At 35.5% G+C, this 21,674-nt stretch overlaps 2 protein-coding genes across 4 annotated transcripts in view; both read right to left on the bottom strand.

Annotated features, from left to right (window-relative positions):
- LOC114461561 (phosphatidylinositol 4,5-bisphosphate 3-kinase catalytic subunit alpha isoform-like) overlaps nt 1–9,293 on the bottom strand; it is a 64,157-nt gene extending 54,864 nt beyond the window's left edge. For both annotated transcript variants that reach the window (XM_028443742.1, XM_028443741.1), the window contains exon 1: nt 8,985–9,293. The gene's annotated coding sequence lies outside the window, so the exon portion shown is untranslated. The remainder of the gene's footprint in view (nt 1–8,984) is intronic.
- A 1,166-nt stretch (nt 9,294–10,459) lies between these two features.
- On the bottom strand, nt 10,460–19,407 carry LOC114461565 (E3 ubiquitin-protein ligase RNF14-like). 2 transcript variants are annotated; one of them, XM_028443751.1, is made up of 7 exons: nt 19,142–19,407; nt 17,671–17,801; nt 16,076–16,768; nt 14,896–14,974; nt 14,610–14,810; nt 11,953–12,125; nt 10,460–11,861 (listed from the first exon to the last, which is right to left on the bottom strand). In XM_028443751.1, the coding sequence occupies exons 1-7, from the start codon at nt 19,296–19,298 to the stop codon at nt 11,772–11,774; spliced, it is 1,524 nt and encodes a 507-aa protein (XP_028299552.1). In that variant the 5' UTR covers nt 19,299–19,407; the 3' UTR covers nt 10,460–11,771. The 2 variants fall into 2 exon arrangements, with proteins under 2 accessions (XP_028299552.1, XP_028299551.1); XM_028443750.1 differs by having other exon boundaries at nt 17,671–17,804.
- Nucleotides 19,408–21,674: the final 2,267 nt, after the last annotated feature.

A 21,674-nucleotide genomic window follows, 5' to 3' on the forward strand; every position in this document is an offset into this window, starting at 1 on the left:
CCATACTTTTACACTTTTTTCATCTAAATTCTTTAATACAACAGATTACAGCCATAGATCTTTAGCAATGAGGTCCCATATTCAGAAAAAATACTTAACTTGGAAAAAAACTTAACTTCAGAGAGCCATCAATTATATTTAGTAATAAGAAAAAAGAGAAAAGTACCTTATAACTTTGGGGAAAAAGGCAAGTCAATAAATCAATGTATCTGAAAAATTAAAAAAAAGCCAACAACATTTTCCCTAATAAACTTGTAAAATATGGCCATGTAAAATAAAACGTATTTAATAATTCTAAAAAAAAATTAAGAAAAAAAAAAAGACTCAATTATTTTGTAAAAAAGATCATTAAAAAATGTTGTCCTACTTTAAGAATTTTTTTTTTGTATGAAAATGCAATAAACCTCCATTAAAATCTAAAGCATCAGTGGTTGTTGTAAAAAAAAAAAAAAAAATCACAAAGCACAATTAAACCTTCTGGTAGCAACAGAGTTAGAATAATCTGTGAACTTTTGCTGTAACAACTAATGGCTAAAGCTGTGGCTAAAGGCTAAACCTTTGCTAATGCTGTTTGTGCCTTTGGAGGGATTTAAGGTTAAAGTCAGACTTTTATTTAAAAACCAATCCGAAGTAATCGGCGTTTTTCTATAACCTATTTTGAATCCATATTCTATGAAACGTTCTTCATTTACAGGTTCGGTGTAAATAGAGTAGAAGATACTTGAATCTTGTTTGTTATTAGTTATGTTAGCCTAGCATATAGCGTGAAATATCAATCTAATTTATTTATTACTCTGAATCTTGTACAAAGCGTGCACTGACTGAATGTCTCCTTATCAACGCCGTGTGTGTGCGTGTGCGTGTGTGTGTGTGAGAGTGTAGATCAAGTTGAAAGGTGAACTGTTAATTGCTACAGTGTGTGGATAAAAGCTGCTAATGAGTCTAATCTGGTAAACTCAGTAAAGACGACGGGGCATACTTGGGTTTTTCTTTGGAGACTTTGCACGTCGTGCTGCTCGCTTACGCTTGGTTTAGCTCACGTACACCATGACATTGCACACGCTTTGCAATTAGCTTGCTTGCTAATTTTTTTTTTTTTTACATCAAAAGTACTAAAAGAAAAACACCAGAGTAAGGATGCACCAAAATTAAAACTATTGGCTGAAACCGAAAACGAAAAAACCAAGGCTGAAACCTGAAACACCAAAATAAATTATTATGCAAATTATTATTAGTACCATTGCATTTATGGCTCTGAATGTGTACTAACCTCACTAAAATTAAAACGTTGCAATTGTATAAATTAACATTAATGCTTTAAAGAATAATCAACTAAACATATGAAAATATTTATTTAGCACTGACATTTCAACAATGCACAGTATCAAATAAAATATTTATATGTTTAACCTGACCCCACTCATACATTAAATAATAATATACAGGCCTATAACTGACTGGGCTGCTGGAAGAGAGTCAAATTAAATCTGTTCTCTCACTAAAACACAAAGTGCATTGAAGTTCTTGATGAAAATCAGTTCCTTAGCTTTGTTTATTATTCAAGCATGTTCTTGGAGACGTGCATAGAGCGTGTGGTCAGTGTGCTTTGATTGCGGTGTGGATAAATTATTGTGGGCGCTGGTTTAATTTTGATCCCATCCAAGTAATTATCTTTATAACGCGGACCAAGTACAGTCATGATAAACTTAAGTCCAGAGGATCTCTGAAAAACATGCGCTGACAAACTCTGACACCAGATGCGATCGATACGTCAGGCTGCAGTGTGGTCCATGTTGACGGAGGGCTACACGTAACTACAGCGTCTAAGTGACACAGAAACATAAATCACACTTGCGTGCAACGTGAACTCTGCTCAGAAGGCGCTTTAGTGCTCAGATGTATTGAAATACAGCCACTCCGTGAGTCAGTGAATAAATTGTTCAGTTTCCAGACAAGCCCGCGCGCCGTTTGTCCGTGTCATCAAAACCATCCTGTTTTGGTCAGATTTTTTCAGTGAGAAAAGTGTTTCGGCCGAAAACCAGCCATTCACTTTTGATCCATCACTACACCAGAGGAAAACGGTAACAGATTAGAGCGCGGCATCGAGTGACCGGTGCTTTCAAGAGACAATGCAATATTGATTTTCAACCTATTTTTCCTTCTGAATCCCTAACACTCAAACAATATCAGCATCAAACCCTTCAGAATGCAAGGTGAAACATCAATTCAAGTCCAGATTCCTTTACTCAGTTTACCAGATTACCATTACATGGATGACCTTTACAGACGTGAACTCCTCGTCCTATTGACTCTGCCGAAGGTCTTTGTGATGTTGTCTGAAGCTCAAGTGTCCTTTATTACAGAGCAGTTAGTTATTTGTTTTTAATAAGAGCCCACGCTCATTCCCTGACCTCTAGAACTGTTTACAGAACCGTTTCTAGCTTTGTAGGGGCCCTATGCAAGATGTTGTTTGGAGGTCCCCAGTTTGTGTAGCTACATGGAGACTCCTAATCCAATAAATGGATGATAGGTACTTGTCAATCATTCCCATAATGCCTGCCGGCTGACTGCGTGGCCAACAATTTTGACTTCATCACGCCTTGAAAACACGAGCCGCAACTTATGATAGCAGTTCATTTTCCTGTGATATCCTACATTTGTTTTGAAGAATATTAGGGTTAACGACAGGTCAGTTTCACTGTCCTCAGATGAGACTGAGGACTAGGGACAGACCAATATGGATTTTTTTAGGGCCGATGCTGATTCCAATTTTTTTTTCCATCAGCCTTAGCCGATGACCGATACGGACTGCCGATATTCCTTTTGCTCCCTCAATTTACATCATAAAAATTACACAATGATGATGACAAATGGTACGAGTCTCAATTTTTAAAAAAAAATATTAAAAACAGGTCATGTAGAACAAGAACAAGTAAAAAATATTTCTGCTCTCTGCAGATAATGCGGATCGGCGAATGCAGCAGCCCTCATAGGCCAATGTCGATACACGTAAAAAATGCAAAATTGATAATATTGGCCGGCCGATGTATCGATCTATCACTACTGAGGACTCAGCTTTGGGTCCCCGAGTGGCTGATGGTCATCTATGCAATTGCATAGCAGCCCTATAGCCAGAAATGCCTATGATGTTTCCTAAAAAAGTTTTTTAAACTTCAAAATTCCCATTTTGTATGACAAAACTCCTGCTTTCGTACACTATACACAGAACTTAATCATTCGTTTGTGTTTGATAAAATCTTTTCTTCTAGTCGCGTGCTGATCCAATCACAATAGTTTGTTTGTTGTTGTGGCTTTTTTGATGAAATGAGACTGAGTCAAATTTTAGGGTTGCTGGTCAGATGCGAACACAGGGTTTATCTGGTAAAAGGGATTTGGAGGTAAACAAGCTTTCAGCGTGTGTGCCTCAGCAAATCTGCTGCTGTTTAGTGCTCTCAGTAGGTATGTTGCTGATAGCGGTAGTCATAACATAGTGGAGCCTCTTCAGGCAGAGACTTTGGTGAATGCTGCTTAGGGCAGTCTGACCAGAACTGACCAAGAGAGAGTTCTGTAATATCAATCCTCTCTTTGTTTAAAAAAAAAAAAAGCATTTTTTGACACAAATATATATGAATTACAGAATCACTAGAGAGAGACCAACAACACACATCAAACACCCACAATTACTAACACTAACCTATTCCCAGTGTCTGCGGTCTGTTCAATTTCCTATTATATTCTATATTTCTAACAACCTTTTACAGTCATTTACTGTCTTCCCCGACACATATGTCAAAAAAACAGGAAAACCTGCAAAGACCAGGAAGTCAAAACAACCCTCAGCGAACACTAAGCATGGGGCCCAAGAGACTTCCTGTAGCCGCGATTTGTCCAATCAAGCTAAACTAAACCATTACTGTAAACAGTAACAGTATATTATAGCACTGACCTGCAGCATACTCACTGAGGCACATACGCTGAAAGCTTGTTTATCTCTGAATTTGGTCTGTTCCCCAAAACCCTTTGACCAAATAAACCCTGTGTCCACATCTGACCAGCAACCCTAAAGCTTGACTCCATCTCATTCATCCAAACCACTACAATATTTGTTATGTTTTAACTTTGTCCTTAAGACAAGATCTCCACTGCACTTGTAATTAAAGCTAATCTAGTTAGATAAATGTTAATACGCTTTTTGCATGTTTTCTTGATCTCTTTATTGTTGATAAAACACTTGTATGGAGAAATTAACCTCATGATTGATGGAAAGTCATTTTGCTTAATTTCTACAAATAATTACAGGGTACATACGATTGTGCTCCTATAGCAACAAAGAAAAAGCCACAGATTTTAATAAATAGGATAGATGATGCATCTGTTTACGATGGCGGGCTTCAAATGTCAAAGAGTAGGACGTAGACTGATTATTTATAGTCAGACCTAACCTTGTTCCCTAATTGAGCAAACTGTTCAAATCCACTCTTTAATTGCTTTTTGATAATTTAGTATTTTTTGAGCTGCTGAGCCACTTGGGCTGAAACTGTTAAAATACGTGCAACAATCACAGGTGTATTCATGAATATGAAGTCAGACTCATCATTTTGTTCTTGTGTATTGACAAATGGAGGGTAGATTCCTACGAGGTGCACCTTCCATACAAGCACTCGAGGTGCACCTTCCATACAAGCACTTCGGCTCACTCTCGCCCACATAATTGAATCCATCGACTGCGCCGACATAATTAGACGTGTTGGAAAGTGAAATGAGAGCAGCATCCTGATTTCCCCTCGGGTTGCTTTGGTTAGCCTTGAGAGCAGAAGAAGCAGCTGTTCACCTCAACAAGCTAAAAAAAATGAGGCAGGTGTGTTTGTGTTGCTATAACAGGACTTTGTTGCGTTGTCATACATAGAAAAGCAAGTACCGTGACCTTTTGTTATGTAACAGGATTGTTTTATTCAGATGCTCAACATCACCAAATGACAGAAAACAAAGGAACTCAAGTGATGAAGCCAAGAATCCTCCTCTTCCTCATTCTATTGGTTTATTTTATCATTAGGACCTCATTCTTTCAAAAATCAATCAAAAAAAATGTTATGGACATGATTTCATCTTATTTCTGTGGCCTCTAGCTGCATCCTGATTATGTAAAAATATTAATAAATGATAATCACACAGCTATAGGTTGTGGGTTTGAATCCCTGCAGCCACAACCCAATCCATGTTTCATTGATACGATTCCTCCCACTGTCCAAAAACAGCCACACTACTGTGTTATTCTGATTAAACAGTGACATCAAAAGCACAGACCACAACCCCAAAACGGGCCATTTGATGATCAAATTCACACAGAAAATAAATTATGAAGTGAGATACTTTCACAATATTTTGTCATTTTCTGTTATTTATTCTCTGTAATTTATGCACAGGTTTGGCATTACAATAAACAGATAAAAATATTAAATACTTAACCCTTTCTTTATGGAATTGTTGCTCATCTTTTAAAAGCAATCTTAATTTTTTGACTTCATAAATATTCCTAAAAATTAGAAAAGAAATAAGAGCTTCTTATTTATGGGTGAAATTTTCCTTCGGTGCACATTTGGGATGTTGAAAATCCTGGAATTTAAAGGTTGCAGTAGCTTGCGTCCATGTAAGCTGTGCTGTATGAGCAGCAGTAGTGCTGAATTTTTCCTAATATTTGTTTAACATGGGGTTGAATAATGAAGGTCTTTCCACTCCGTTACCTTTTTGTGGTAACGGAGTGGAATGGAAAACATGAAAGTTGGTCACAGTCATCACACACTGAGGTACAACTCAATGGTTCCTGTTGTAATGTCCTTCATTGACATCAAAAAGTTGTTCTCAGGTTTCCATGGATACGGTAAATGATAACAGAGTAGAAAAAGAAAAGAACTGCTTAAAATAGTTAATCTAATCTGCATTACAAATAAAAACTAGCGGAACTAGAAAGCTACGATTTTTCTGCTTTATTAAGCAATACACACTTTATATTCAGAGAGTAAAACTTTTCCTAAAAAATATATGTATCGGGCCCAGACATTTTTTCCCCAAATGTGCCCCTAATAAATATTTCACCCCCTTATGTCCTGGTTTGCATCTCAGTGCAGAAACACATTTCAAAAAGTGAGAAAATGTTTGTTAAACGTGAATATTTCACCTGTTTAGCATTATGTACGGCAGACATAGGCAACTGGCGGCCCGGGGGCCTCGTGTGGCCTCTAATTTTGTGCGGCCCCCAAAACAAATCCCCAAAAATTGTAATTCAAGAAGTTGGAAGAAATTTAAAGCCCAACATAATACACAAAAAGAACTCCTAAAACACACAAATTGATAGCAAAATGCACAAAGTACACAAAAAATTCCAAAAATACACAAAATGACAAAGACACACAACAACCACTTAAACAAAAAACACAAAAAACAACACATTACAGAATAGCAACAAAAATACAGAAAGTGACCCCAAAAAATGCACAAATTGACAATGTAAATGCAGAAAATGACAGCAAAACACACAAAATTATAGCAAGAACACAAAAAAATAACAAAAACACACATATTGACTCCAAAAACACACAAAATAAAACTGATCAAACAACAAAACCACAGAAAGACAAAACCATAATGTGGTCTTCGGATCAGATACAATCACATTTTTGTGACCCCCACTGTTATAGTGTTGCTGTTGCCCATCCCTGATGTATGGTATGTCTTCCTGTTTCACCTTCTGTTGTTTAATTTTGTTAATCAAAGTCAACACTGAGTGCACTCTCTCTATATTATCCTGTATCCAGTATACAGGTCCATCTACCCTTCACTGGCTGTCAGAGCATTAACAATAAACCTCCTTGTTGCAGGTCTGCGGGACATTATACACACTTGTAATCTTTCTGAACCTCAGCACACTCTCAGTGCCTCTGAATAATGTTGCCAATACACTGAATGAGTGCCTGTACTGATCTGTAAGCCCTGTGTGAGTGTGTGCGCGAGACATTTGAATAAACGTCCAGATGATTAACAAACAGATCCCAGTTGATGATCATTATTGTGAATGCGTGTCTCATTAGGTTCTTGTCCACAACGCAGTCTGAAACTGCTTGGGGAGGGGGGGGGAGGAGCAGTTGTTAAGAGACAATGATGTATTGCACACTGTAGCAGTGTAGCCTACTTTTCACTGCAGTCATTATCTCACTGCTGCTGGAAGACAGAGGCAGGAGGAGTGTTACTCCAAAAAAAAATGGCCTGATATTAGGGCTGCACAATTAATCGAATTTTAATCATGATCACGATTTTGGTTTCCACGATTAAATTAACCTGATTGTCTGCAATATTCACATTTAAAATACTCTCTGTATTATTCAGTTAGACTTTGGAACATTTTTCATTCTTGGGCTAATTTTTGTATTTATTTGTTTAGAATAATTCTTATTTAAAGCCTAATTTTGTAATATAAACTGTACACATATTGTTTGTTTAAAAGTAGTCATAAAAACAGATAATTTTTTTTCCCAAACATGATAAATAATTGTGATTATAATCGTGATTACAATATTGATCAAAATAATTGTGATTATCATTTTGACCATAATCGTGCAGCCCTACCTGGAATGTGGCGAATAGGTGTGAAAATAGGAGTAAAACATCCCCACATTAAGGCATTTTATTTACTACATGCTTCAATTAAACATGAATAGGTAGATTTAGCTGCACTGCTGATATAAACTTTGAAAAGGTAAATTTATGAGCTACACAATTCACTAACCAGGTCCATGATTATTTTCATTAAGGAATAGGAGTTATTATTATGTTCTTATTTAACTCCTCCTAGGCTATTAATGCAGCACTAATGACACATTATGTAACCATGTAATTCGCTGCTTCAAACCCCGGTCAGTTTTACATACTCTACAAACTTGACACTTTATAACTGCTGCCACTTTATAATGTGGGTCACTTTATAAATAATTTCCTTAATAACCTGCACTGACGACATGTTTATTGTATATATTATTATATTATATTTATTTAGTATATATATTATATTGTTATCAATAACGTATTATTGCATGCCTTATTTTTTATTTTTGTCTATTCTATTCGATTGTTTGCTATTGCACCTTTTTAAGCACCTGTAAGCCAAAGCAAATTCCAAGTTGTGAATTTTGTTTATCAACAATGACAATAAAACATTCTGATTCTGATACGTCATATCATAGGGGCAATGTCAAGGATGTGCAGTCGACCTTTTTGGAGCCAAAATGTCAAGGTCAAGATCGCGTCAAGTGTTAAAAACCAACATTTTCCATATCTCTACGAATATTTATTGTACAAGTTTGATGCTTTAACATTTATGAAAAGCTCATCTCAAGTGGAGTATTTTATTTCGATGGATCAAATCTGTACGACTTACGAGTAAAAAGATCAGTAGGGGTCAACGTTCATGTTCATGTTTTTGCACCTTTACTTTTACTGTCTTGGCTGATTTGTTGTTTGTCATTTTTGTTATTTTTTAATTTAATCTGACTCTTGAACGCGCACAATAATTCTGTTGTAGCTGTTCTTTTTTGGTATGTGCATGTGGCAATAAACTTTATTCTAATTCTAATTTATTGAACTTGTTTCCATGTATCAGTATTCTACAAGATATGGAATTTGCTGGTTTAAAAACCCTGTTTTATTATTGAAGGGACATATAGTTTATTTTTTACTTAAGTACATTTAGTAGCCTGTACTTTTTTTTACTTTTACTCAAGTAAGGGAGCAACTTAAATACTTTTACTTTTATTCAAATATCTATACTTTTACTTGAGTACTGAAGACTAGTTCTTTTGCCACCTCTACGTGTTGGTGACCCCTGGACTAAATGATTCCAACTCAAAATTCAATCACATAAACACTCATACACAGCTGCTCTGCTTCCCTCTAGTGGTCAAAACTACAATTACCTCCATATTACTGTAACTTACTGTATTTACACGTCCTCATTTTAACGGCTCCCTCTCTGTTAAAAGATGCTGTTTCTTCCACCAGATCCGCAGGTAAAAAGAACGTCTGTGCTGGTTGTTTTTTTTTTGTTTCGGTTTCCGGCCGCGCCGAGTTTTCCGCCTCTTAAATCAGTCCGTGCGGAAACGGACAACGAGTTTGTTTCCGGTCGGCGTTTTTTTCTATTACCTGACTCAGTTTTACTTAAGTGAAAGTAGCAGATTATAAATACCCACGTTACTGTAATTCAGTTGCTATTATGGGGTCTTGTACTTTTTTTTTTTTTTTTACTAAAAAATGTTACCAAAATAAAAATAAAAAAAGAATGTAAAAAAAAATATATATATATATACTGTATATATATATATAATTTTATTTTTTTTAATTTTTTATTTCGGAGGTCTTCACAAACAAAAATAAGGAAAGAACTAAATCGTACAATTAAACCACCGAAAGGGTGGTTTAATTTTTTATCTATATATACAGTATATATATATATATATATATATATATATATATATATATATATATATATATATATATATATATATATATATATATATATATATATATACCTATCCCCCATCACAACAAAACAAAACACGGTTCTCTACATAATATCACGCACAAAAAATATTTAACTTTCATTACTATTTTCACAATATACATTCCATATAAATTCTGCACAAGTTTTATATATACAGTTTATACACTCATATCAAACATATATACATACATACACATGAATGTATATGATATGTACATACAAATATGATATTATTTCAAATTATGTTTAAGTATTAATATATTTTATACCATGATTTAGATATTCTATATTATTGCTGCCCTAGGTAAAATTGTTGCTCTTTTTTCTTATACTTACTAACGATATATGATTTAAAAAGCTTTTTAAACTGGTTTATGTTGATGCTTTGTTTTATTTCATCTTTTAGGCAGTTCCATAATTTAACCCCTGCTATTGTTGTACTCATCTTTTTCAATATTCTTCTTGCATATTGGAGTAAAGTAATTCATTACATTTCTACACCCAACCATTACTGAGTAAATTACAATTTTTTTGTTTTAAAAATATCAACGGACATTGTGAAACTACAAAAAATTAAATAACAATCAAAAGCATCACATTATAGCCGACCAATCAGATTAAACAAAATGCACCTCACCAAAACGACATTGAATGCCGGTTATTTTCTCCTATTTAGAGTTAATAAATGTAGCTATACTTGGAGCCTGATAAATTTTTTTATTATTATGTTGAATTGTACATTTTGACAAAGTTTTTATTTTATACAGATGCCTTTGTGGAAATTGTTTTAATTGTGTAATATTTTTTGTAACAAACATGTTTACTGTATGCAAGGGAACCGTGGCAAGATTTATTACCCATAATAAATGTTGGGGTGAAAGTAACTAGTAACTTTTACTTTGAATACTATTTAATTTAACAATTTTTTACTAGCACTTGTGTATTTTATGTATGACTTACATGTACTTGAACTTGAGTACAATTTAAATCAAGTAACAGTACTTCTACTTGAGTAGGATAAACCATTATTCTAGTTCAACTAGTGAACATGTTCCATTTTCTGTTATCTTATGTTAGCTCATAGTTTCTAAAGGTGCTGCTGAATGTTTAAAAAAACTGACTTGAGTTTTTATTGTATTGTGACCAACCAAGCAGTACAAATAATAATAATTAACAAATACAAAGTCTGAATTGTCTTTTTTAAATACTACACATATTGCACAATAAGCAACTCATATACATAAACCAAATAAATTAAAGAAGCAGACACCTTAGAGTAGACCCCTCAACGATAAATAATAAATCAATCAATAATCTTGAACGTAACCTATAGTGCTTTAAATAAGATGTAAATGTCACCTTTAACTACAATAACTGATCATTTGATCTCTAAATGTAAAACATCTTCTAATTAAAAGACTAGTGTTAGATGTAAACTTTTGAATTTCTTCCTGCTCGAATAATGTGTGTATCTCTTGATAAGCTAATGTTTGTACCCTGACGATCGGCAAATTTATTACGTATCATAACTATAGAAGACACATGGCCAGCCATGTGCCAGACCAAAGGGAGGAGGGACGAGATAACGACTGAATAAAAATGCTGAGAAAAGCTACATCCTGAGCTGAAGTGGCTAAACCTGGTTTGGTCTGTGCGTATTTAGATCAGGGGCCTACTCCATACCACAGCTGTGTATTAGACGAGTGCCTGTTTTCCTATTGACTTGATATTGTTGTTGATTAATTTCTTTTAATTAAAAATCTGTTAATAAAACGATTGATTGATTTAGTAAGGCCAAACCTCTGACTCCTCTTACCACCTTCCCGAAAATTCTGTGAAATGACTCGGTTCCACTGAGTAAAACAAATGAAAAAAAACTAAAAACTTGTGCACAATTGATTCTAAAATTGTTCTTAATTCCCACCTAAAATCTGCGGCCCAATTGAGATCAAATTGGTCCATGTTTGGCCCCTTAACTGAAGTGAGTTTGACACCCCGGGTGAATAGAGATTCGGGAGCAGACATTTTATCTTCCTGAGTGGCTGGGGTGTGCTCCGTGTAATGTGGAGGCTGGTGCAAACGTGATTTGGCCTTGAGGTCATGTGAAAACAGTGCAACGCTATATGAGTGTTGAAACCAACAAAAGCAAAAGAGTGTAAGGGCCTACAAAACAGAAAATAATTCACAGACGTTAGAGAAAAAAAAGAAATAAAATAAAAATGTTTCAGTCAGGTGGGTCAATTTTGGTCAGAAATTGCCAGTTGAAAACCTGTGAACACTGAGTGCACGTCATTCTGTCGCAGCCTCCATTTTTCTGTAAAAAACATACAAACAAACAAACTAAATGTGTATGTGTGCATATTACAGCCAGTCAAACACTCTCTGGATAAGGACTGACTGTTTACCTCGATTTGACGGGAGCACCGAGGGCAGGGCTTGCTATTGGCTTTTATCCATTTCTCGTTTGATTTTGTCTCTATCACGTATTTCAGGATGTTTTGTCCGTATCTCTTTATTAGGAGGTTCTTTCTCTTTTTGCTGCCTTTGAGGAAGTCATCCATGACAGCGTTCCTTCCCTCTGAAACACACGGAGCAGGGAACGGAGATGCATGTTACAAATGCACTTCCACATTTTAAACACAACTACTAGAGCAAAGGTTTTTAAAATAAGCCTGCAGCAAACAAAGCATTTCTAATGAAAGAAAACAACATATTTTGCTCCATGTTTGAAATCAGCTAAATTATAACACAGTTTAGCAGTTATTAATCATTCACAATAGCTCAGGATGTGACTTTTTGTCAAACTATCTACTCTTCTATAACAAAAAAAAAATTACTTTGACAGTAGCTACAGTAGCTTCCACCAAAGGTCACAGTAATGAAAACCAATTACCCACAACAGGCAACAAGACAAAAATTAGTCTGTTAGTTCAGGAGAAGCTGTGACATTTCCGATTTTTTTAGTCATTTGTGGTCATTTAAATGGACAAACCCTCAGTTCCAAGTTAAGCCATTAAGAATAAACTGTTTATAAATATATCAATAACCCCCCCCCTAAAAAAAAAACGAAAACAAAAAAGTATGTACAAAAACAAGTGTTGGCGATGCATTGCTTACTCCATTGATGAGTCGTAGTTAGTAGATAAAATCATCTGGTGAATATGTACCATAAAATCATTTATAAATGTACCCAATGCAAAGAGCTAAAAGACTCCCAACACTCCAACACTCCATGTTGGCAAACACCAGGGTTGGGGTCAATTCTGATTGTAATCGCGTAATTGATAATTAATTACAATTATCAGGTAATTTTACTTGTAATTATAATTGAAAAAAAAATGTTGCTGTTGTAACCATAATCAAATTGTAATTGTAATTGGTATGGAAATTCTATAAAATGTCAATAATAATAATTGGATTTTATATAGCGCTCAAAGCCCTTTACAGAATTAAGGCATTATTATTTCACTCCACGCTCAGTGGTGGTAAGCTACTATTGTCTGCCCTGGGGCATTGATGGAAGCGAGGATGCCATAGTGAGACATCGGACCCTCTGACCACCACCAACACTCGCTCACACACTACATTCATACTAGGCAATGTGGGTGAGGTGTCTGGCCCAAGGACACAATGACAGATATCACTGGAGCGACTGTCCCTCACTGTGGCTCCTAGAATTCTCAGTGGTCTCCCATCCAACTACTAACCAGACCTGCTTAGCTTCAGAGATCTTATGAGATCGAACAATGTCAGGCTGGTATGGCCAATTACATTAAAATTCAAAGAAACACAAACCTGTGGAACCATGTTACAGTTCTATGGCTTACACATACATAGTTAACAATCATTAAAATATGTTTCAGATCAACTTTTTCCACTACCTGTCACTTCTCTTCACAATTATTTTACCATTTAAATAAATAATACATTTAAATCGAGGGCTATACTGACAGAAAAAAGGGACAGACACCCACAACAAAAATATTAACACCATTATTTCCATAGATAAGGAAGCCTAACAAGTTAACCAAGAGAAATTATAACAGATATTATTTTTTAGGTTATTTTACAGCTGATTTAAGACAAGGGTCAAACTGACCCATTATCGAAAGAGATGCTAACAGAAAGCTAACACAAGAGTAAGGTTAGGTTTTATGCGGTTATTTGATTCATGCTGGGTAATTGTGATTAATTGTAATTTAACTTTAATATATGAGAACATAATTGTAATGGACTTTCAGGGGGAAATTAATGATTGTAACTTTAATTATATTTGAAAAAAAAAAGGCCGGTCAGTCACCATAATAGAGCTGTAATTGAACATGGATAATTGAAGACATAATTGTAACTGAAAATGTAATTGACCCCAATCCTGGTAAACTCTGCTGTAGAGCATGTGTCACACTCATGGCGTGGGAGCCAAATTAAAGCCATACCACAGTATGATTTTGTAAAGTAAAACTCACAGAGAGAGCATTGACATCTCGTTCCGATTGGCCAAGTCGTGAGAAGGGCACCCTCATCAGCCAATAGAGTGCGGCCTATGTTACGCTGCCATCTTATCCAAGTCCAGGTGTGCTTTATAATCTGGAAATTACGGTATTTAGTTCCTGATGTGAGTTATTGACTGTTCTGCCACTTTGCTGATTATAAATTAAATATTCATCAAGTGTGGAAAATCAGATTCCATTTATAATAAATAGAGATGTAAGTTGCATGTGGACTGAATAAGTTGTGATTTGAAATAATAATAAATTAAATGAAAAATGAAAGTTAATTCATTCCATGGACGATTGCAAAGACTATTGATCACAACATTGTTGTGTTCCACACAGCAGTCACACCAAATGCAAACTCAACCCTGAGGAATCTGGTTCAGCAGGGCTTGAAACTACAATCTCAAGTAGCAGTCACCGCCCACTGGCATGATGTGATCATTTACTAACAGGCGCTCCCTGTTGTATCTGAGGTCTGTACGTGGCATTGCAAAAAATAATCAGTGTAAACTCCCTCGACTGTTGTGTTGTGTATGACCCCTGCTCTCCTCTGTGTCCTTGTGCACCTTCGGAAATCGGAAGATCAAGTCGCTCCATCAGTTTGTTCATCTTCTTCTCTTCCTGTCCCTGACAGTCATCTGTTCCATGGTAGGTCTTCCTGCAGGTCACACAGAAAGCTAAGCCGCACACAGAGCAAAGAGCTGCCGTGCCGGACTTTTCCATAATTACAGCTGAACCGCAGAACATCCGAGGACAGTAGATCACATCTGAGGAAGGACGAGACGTTGAAAAACACCGAAGAAGCTCCTGATGATTTGTTCTGTATTAATGGAAAATAAAAGAGCAACACACCAGACATGCTTTCAAGAGAAAACTGCAGAAGGAGGCGATCGTAGCGGCTGAACAGTTCGTCACCAACAAGTCTCTTCACCTGGCAAAGAGAGAAAAAAGAGACACAAAGAAGTTTGTTTAACCCTGGGGAAGAAATTTCACACAAACTCCATGAAAGTGTATAGTATAATCATCATTAAAAAACATATAATTATCTATAAATTAATTAATTAAGCTCAGGTTGAACAAAACAATACAATGACACATAGGCCTGGGCAATATATCAAGATTACAGATATATCAAGTTTTCTACAGGCAGTGGCTATCCGTATGGTTGTCGTATCAATATACCAACATCCTATGCGTACGCAGCGTCCCTATTTGGCCAGTTTAGGTCACGTGATAGACTAAACCTTACCCTAATCCTAACCCAAAAATTGTTGCGATATTGGGTCATACCCTAACCCTAACCATAAGACGCTACGTACTTGTACTTCGGTAACCGTACAATCAGACACTTTCTTTTAAATATTGGCTTTGTATATAAAAAATTACAATATTGCCTATATCGATATATTTTTAATATATTGTTTATTTTGTAATAACATACATTTCAGAGTCGCTGCTTTTGCTTCTCAGAACAGCATGAAAATGAGTTAGATGGATCACTGAGTGCGTTCTAACCCAGACCTTCCCCTAAACAAGCCACACCAGAGAACTCCCAATGTTCTGCACATATTGTGCAGCTGTTTGTTAATAAATGGGCCTGTGTGGCATTTTACATCATCACATTTAACCTAGAATTGTCTTTCTGGTGAGACTTTATTGAGTTAAAAATATTGAGATTTATATCGTACATCGCCATTTTGAGAATACATATAGAAATATGAGTTTTGGTCCATATCGCCTAGCCTTATATCACAGGTAATAAACGGTGCTCTAGAGTCACAAGATAAAAATAAACATTCTTAAAATAATAGTGACTGTTCATATGCATTCCAATAGTTTACTTGTTTACAATGTGTACAAGTGCATGTGTAAAGTTTGTTTTATTCAAAGATGTGCACAATGTTTTGCTGTGGATCAGGTGAAGAGTAAGGATAATTCCCCCAAAACATCTCAGGATCTGAATGTTATAGAATAACAGAAATAAATAAATGAAAGTTTAAAGAAGAGTTAGACAGACAGGAGAGGATCTCACCTGTGCAGGTGTGGGGCTGGCCTTGCAGTCCGCCTGAGGACAGGTGACCCCTTGGACGTTCCCCTCAGTGATCTGGACTGTACAGAACTCTCTGAGACAGGCCTGGCAGAAGACGTGTCCACACTCAGACAGCTGGACACACTCTGACCCGAGCAAGACCAAAAAACAAACACCACAGTCAAACAGGCTGCTGTCGAACACTTTCTGCTTATGAGTCGCGTCACAGATCAAGATCTGAGACAGGAGAGCTTGAGAAGGAGTAACAGAGACTTCACAGAAGCTTTGGTCCTCGTTCTGAGAAACCCTGGAGTGCACAGACAGAGATGTTGCTCCTCGTGTTCTTGGATCGGATGGATCAGACGAACTGTTGAGAAGTAACAAAGCAGAAACATCTTCTTCTTCTCCTGAGAAACCTTCCTGATCCTCTGCATCTGTGCTGCACCTGACAGGTTCTGGTGGATCTGATGGTACATTCAGAGATGGAGGAAAGTCCTCTGCAGCTTCAGTCAGACTGTCTGGTTTACGATCGGCCTCTGAGGATTGATCGTCTCCATCAGCTGGGAGCTCCAGGACATTGTGGATGTTCAGGAACAACAGAGCATCTTCTCTCAGAAACTGAAGCCATGAGAAAAGGACCACAGAGCCACTGGTGGCCTTGTAGAGATCAACCAGCTGAGAACTAAGAGCAGACAGCTGTGTGAAAAAAAAGATGATATTAAATTAAAACTCTGAAGCACATGAGACATGATTTAATTCAAGGCAAATGCTCATGTTAGGCTAATGCTATTGTTATGCTAATGATAGGTTAATGCTATTGTTAGGCTAATGTTATTGATAGGTTAATACTAATGCTAGGTTAGTGCTAAAATGAGGCTAATGCTATTGCTGGGCTAATGTTATTGCTAGGTTAATGTTAACGCTAGGCTGATGCTATTGCTAGGCCGATGAAAGGCCAATGCAAACATTATGCTGATGCTATTGCTAGGCTAATGCTATTGTTAGGTAATGCTAATGCTCAGTTAATGCTAATGCAAGGCTGATGCTATTGCTAGGCTGATGAAAGGTCAATGCTAACGTTAGGCTGATGCTATTGCTAGGCTATTGCTAGGTAATGCTAATGCTAGGCTGATGTTATTGCTAGGTTAATATTAATGTTAGGTTGATGCTATTGCTAGGCTGATGAAAGGTCAATGCTAACATAAGGCTGATGCCATTGCTAGGCTAATGTTATTGCTAGGTAATGCTAATGCTAGGTTAATGCTAATGCTAGGCTGATGCTATCGCTAGGCTGATGAAAGGTGAATGCTAACAATAGGCTGATGCTAATGCTAGGTTAATGCTAAAGCTAGGCTGATGTTATTGCTAGGCTAATGCTAGGCCAAAGCTAACATTAGGCTGATGCTATTGCTAGGCTAATACTATTGCTAGGCTAATACTATTGCTAGGCTAATGCTATTGCTATGTTAATTCTAATGCTAAGCTGATGCTATTGCTATGTTAATTCTAATGCTAAGCTGATGCTTTTGCTAGGCTAATGCCAGGTTGTGAACCACTGATTTACCGTCCTTGTGTTTGTAATTTCTGTGCACATTTACCTGACTGTTGGTCAACCAGCTGCAGGTGAGAGTGAAGGAGGGAGCGGAGGATGATGGGTAATCCTTGGGGAGTTCAAAGGTCAGGAGCAGAGGTGGAAGGGAGGAGATCTCATACTGCCTCCCTGTTTCACCTTCTGAGGAAAATAGCAGCAGAGCTCAAAGTTCTGCTTCACATTTGTGAACAGACTTTGCTTAAATTTAAAACAACAAAAAACAGTTTAACAGCTGTTCTTAACTAACTTCTCAACTTTCAAAAGGACACATTTAATCTCAGATGTGAATACAAATAGTAGAGATGATGTCAAGTTTCATACCAAACACTATGTAAAAGTAAAACTTTTTTAACTTCAAATTCAAGTAATATCTAATATAAAAACCATGTTTGTTCAAATTATTTCGTACTTGTACTCATGGGTTATTCCTAAGAATCTAATATTTACTGTTATTGTTTCCCTTCTTTTATTTTTAAATCCAAAATTTAAAATATAGCTAAAAACAACTTTACAGAATTTCAATGGAAAAACCAGTAAACTGATTGAAAACAAATTATATAATATAATAATAATATATATTGTAAATCAAACTTATATTTAGTGTTTTAAAATCTATAAAACCTGTGGAGTTTCCATAACCCCAGAACTTTCAGTGCTTTAAAATGTCAAATTAATATGACACTAAAAATGTGTCACTGAAAGTAGTTCATTATAAAATGATCCATCTTATATGTACTATTATTCACCTAATTCAGTGTTTTTCAACCTTTGAGTCGCTTGAAATTAAAATGGGGTCGCCTGAAATGTCAGAAACTGTGATACCTATTCAGCATTTAAAACTACGCTGAAACAATGGTTGAAAACTAGCCAGACATGCACTCACAATTAGATTATTCAATTTTTTCTTTGGGCCTCAAAGTCTTAATCTTAACCTATATGTAACTTGTCAATAGTCTACTTGTAATGTGTAATGTCCTGTGATTTATGTATTCTTTGTATCGTGTCTTGTTGAATGTCTACTGTACTAACCTGCCTTAGGACAACGGATGAAAATTAGCCATTGTGTTTACTCCAGCATATTTACGTTGTTTCTCTATGCTGACATGTTGATGAATATGCATTGTCCTAATTCAAATAAATAAACAAATAATAATTGGTATATATATATATATATATATATATATATATCAATTTTCAAATACACATCACACACAATAAATATCAAATAAATGTATCCTATACTTAAACTATCTCAAATTTAAATCTAGTTCAAATAAAACGCAGTATAAAATATCTGAGGTGGTGCACCTGTCACTTTGTTCACTAATGGCTACTCTGTATTTGTTAACACACTTTAATAAACATCAAAAACTAATTGCTTTAATAATGTCTATATGTCACTGAAAGTAGTTCCTTGTAAAATGATCCATCTTATATCTAATATTATTTATTTACCTAGTGTTTTTTTTTTTATTTACCTTCTCTGAGCAGCACCGTGAAGCCCGCAGGGAGCTCCACGGACACTCGGCATTCTCCGGCAGACTTCGACTCATCCCGGACAAACTCCTCAGAGTTCAGAATACTGTGCAGCGCCAGCAGCTCGTCTTCCTGTTCCTCTGGGTCTGGATTATTCATCTGTTCAGTTTAAAAACAAAGCTACACAGAATATTTGGTTCTCATTCAGCTCTGTTACATTCCTGTTGTTCTCTCCGTTCACTAAGTAAAACACTGACCGCCTCCTTCTTCCTCTTCCTGGTATAATGTTGGTGTTTGTACTTCTGCTGACTCACCTTCCAATTATGGATTATGTAATACCACTGCAACAACAGCAGCAGAAATAAAATTAAAAATGAACGTGATCCACTTTACTGTATATATTTATGTAATTTATTGTAATTATTTTATTTATTTCATTCAAAAGTTACAAAAAATAAATAAATAAATTACATTAAAAAAAAAAAAACAGTCTTAGCAACAAAACTTCCAAATCAACACATTATGAATGAAAAGAAGCAGAAAAGAAGATTACTCTCATAGTATTTCCCCTTTGTTGCCTTTCAGTACCTTTAAATCAGTCTAATAATATTCAACCTTCTACATATTTACAGATTTATAGATACTTTTAGGCATTTTATGTGCCGTATTTACAATATTCACAAAAAGAAAGAGAAGAAAAAGTAAAACAAGAATACAAATAAACAAAACATTAAAAAACCCATATTTTTCATGTTTGCTCAAATCATTTATCTAACATCTCATATTATTTATATTCAAATCTAATTTTCATACTTAATTAACATTGCAGATTTGATGTGTTTCTAACATTTTAGGAGAATTTTTGACCGTTTTATTTTTTTCTGAAGTGTATTCCATAAACAAATTCCTGTCACTGTGACAGTTTGTTCCATTGCTTTTAAGATGTCTGTTCCTGTTAAATAATAGTGACTTTCTTTTTTTTTCAAACCTTTCTTGGAGGTTCTTTGGCAATGTTTTTTTTAATTGGCTTTATACAAAATCTGAAGAATATTATAATCAACAATATCATTAAATTTTAGTGACTTGCATCAGATAAACAGTGGGTTTGATGGATCTCTATATCTAATGTTTAGCCCTTTTTTGTAATTTCCACACAGTAAGTTAAATATGGTACTACAATCATTGTGTTATATAGACTGAGTAGAGAACATTGATTCAGATAGAATTTGATTTATGTAACATCGCAATGGATTTTGCTTTTTTCCCCCTTTATATAATTTATTTATTGCATGTATTTAGAATGTATACAGATAGTCCCATTGATACAATGAGGTTTCATTTTTAAGAGAGTCCTGTTTGTTTGTTGGTTTTTTTTTTGTCAATTATTTCAGCTTCTTAACATTTTTTTTTACTTTTACTTCGTACATTTTCAAACAAATATATTTACTGTCGCTTTTTTTTACATTTTGGAGAACAAACCTTTTACACTCAGTGGCAAGTGTCAAGAAACACTAACAAAGATACATACATTATTTAAAAAAAAAAAAAAAGTAAAGACAATGATAGCCAAGAGAAGGTGTAAAAGTATACTGTCCTTTCAAAACACTTTGGATTACAATATGATCAAAGGGGATTATGGATTTTTGACCAAATGAAGCCAAAAAAAAACTTGCATACTGCAGCTTTACACACATAGAAGAAGCCTTCTGTAAGATATCTATAGATGAACACGTCTTTAAAGGGTTGTAAATGTCACCTTTGTGCTGCGAGGGCTTTTGCTGACTTAAAACCACAGTGATGCGTTCACGGACCGCTCGCCGTGCTGTGCCAGGCCCAGCTCTGACTCATGCTGTGTGCATGATGCAATGAAAACTCCTGGAGCTGTAACTACATTACATTTCACACAGCACACTGAACACATCCACGTAATATTACGACATGTGCTAAACCAAAAGTCCACAATGAAAACAACAGCATGTATAGTTTACAAGTTGCCTATTTATTGAGGAAGCTTTTAAATGTATAAAATATAATCGTAATTGACTCTCTTTGTGTCGTGGCTAATACGAGTGAAATTACATCAAATATTGTTCAATAACAGATGCGTTAGAAAATTACAAATGTTTGTTTTACACTTGTTTAACCCTCCTATTATCATCAAATATTACTAACACATTTTACCCTTGGAGTCAATCTGACCCCACGCATATTTGCCTCCAGAAAATGATTTTCAGAAAATTGTTGACCAAGTTTCAGTGTCAGACACTTAATTTATTTGTTGAATACATAAATAAAACCATTGATAATGAAACCTTGACCTGTGCTCTAGCGCCACCATCAGCACAAACTTTTAAATTACAATTAATTTATCTTCCAATAGTTTTCATCCAAAACTTCTCAAATTTACTGAAAACGTTAATGACCACAAGAGTATGAACTAATTGGTTGTGGTAATTATATGACCTTTGACCTTTCCTGCAGCGCCACCATCAGGTCAAACTTTCACTTTTACAGTTAGTTTATCTTGAAAATCTT

The sequence above is a fragment of the Gouania willdenowi genome, chromosome 4 (assembly GCF_900634775.1).
Source record: "Gouania willdenowi chromosome 4, fGouWil2.1, whole genome shotgun sequence".
Classification (NCBI taxonomy): domain Eukaryota; kingdom Metazoa; phylum Chordata; class Actinopteri; order Blenniiformes; family Gobiesocidae; genus Gouania; species Gouania willdenowi.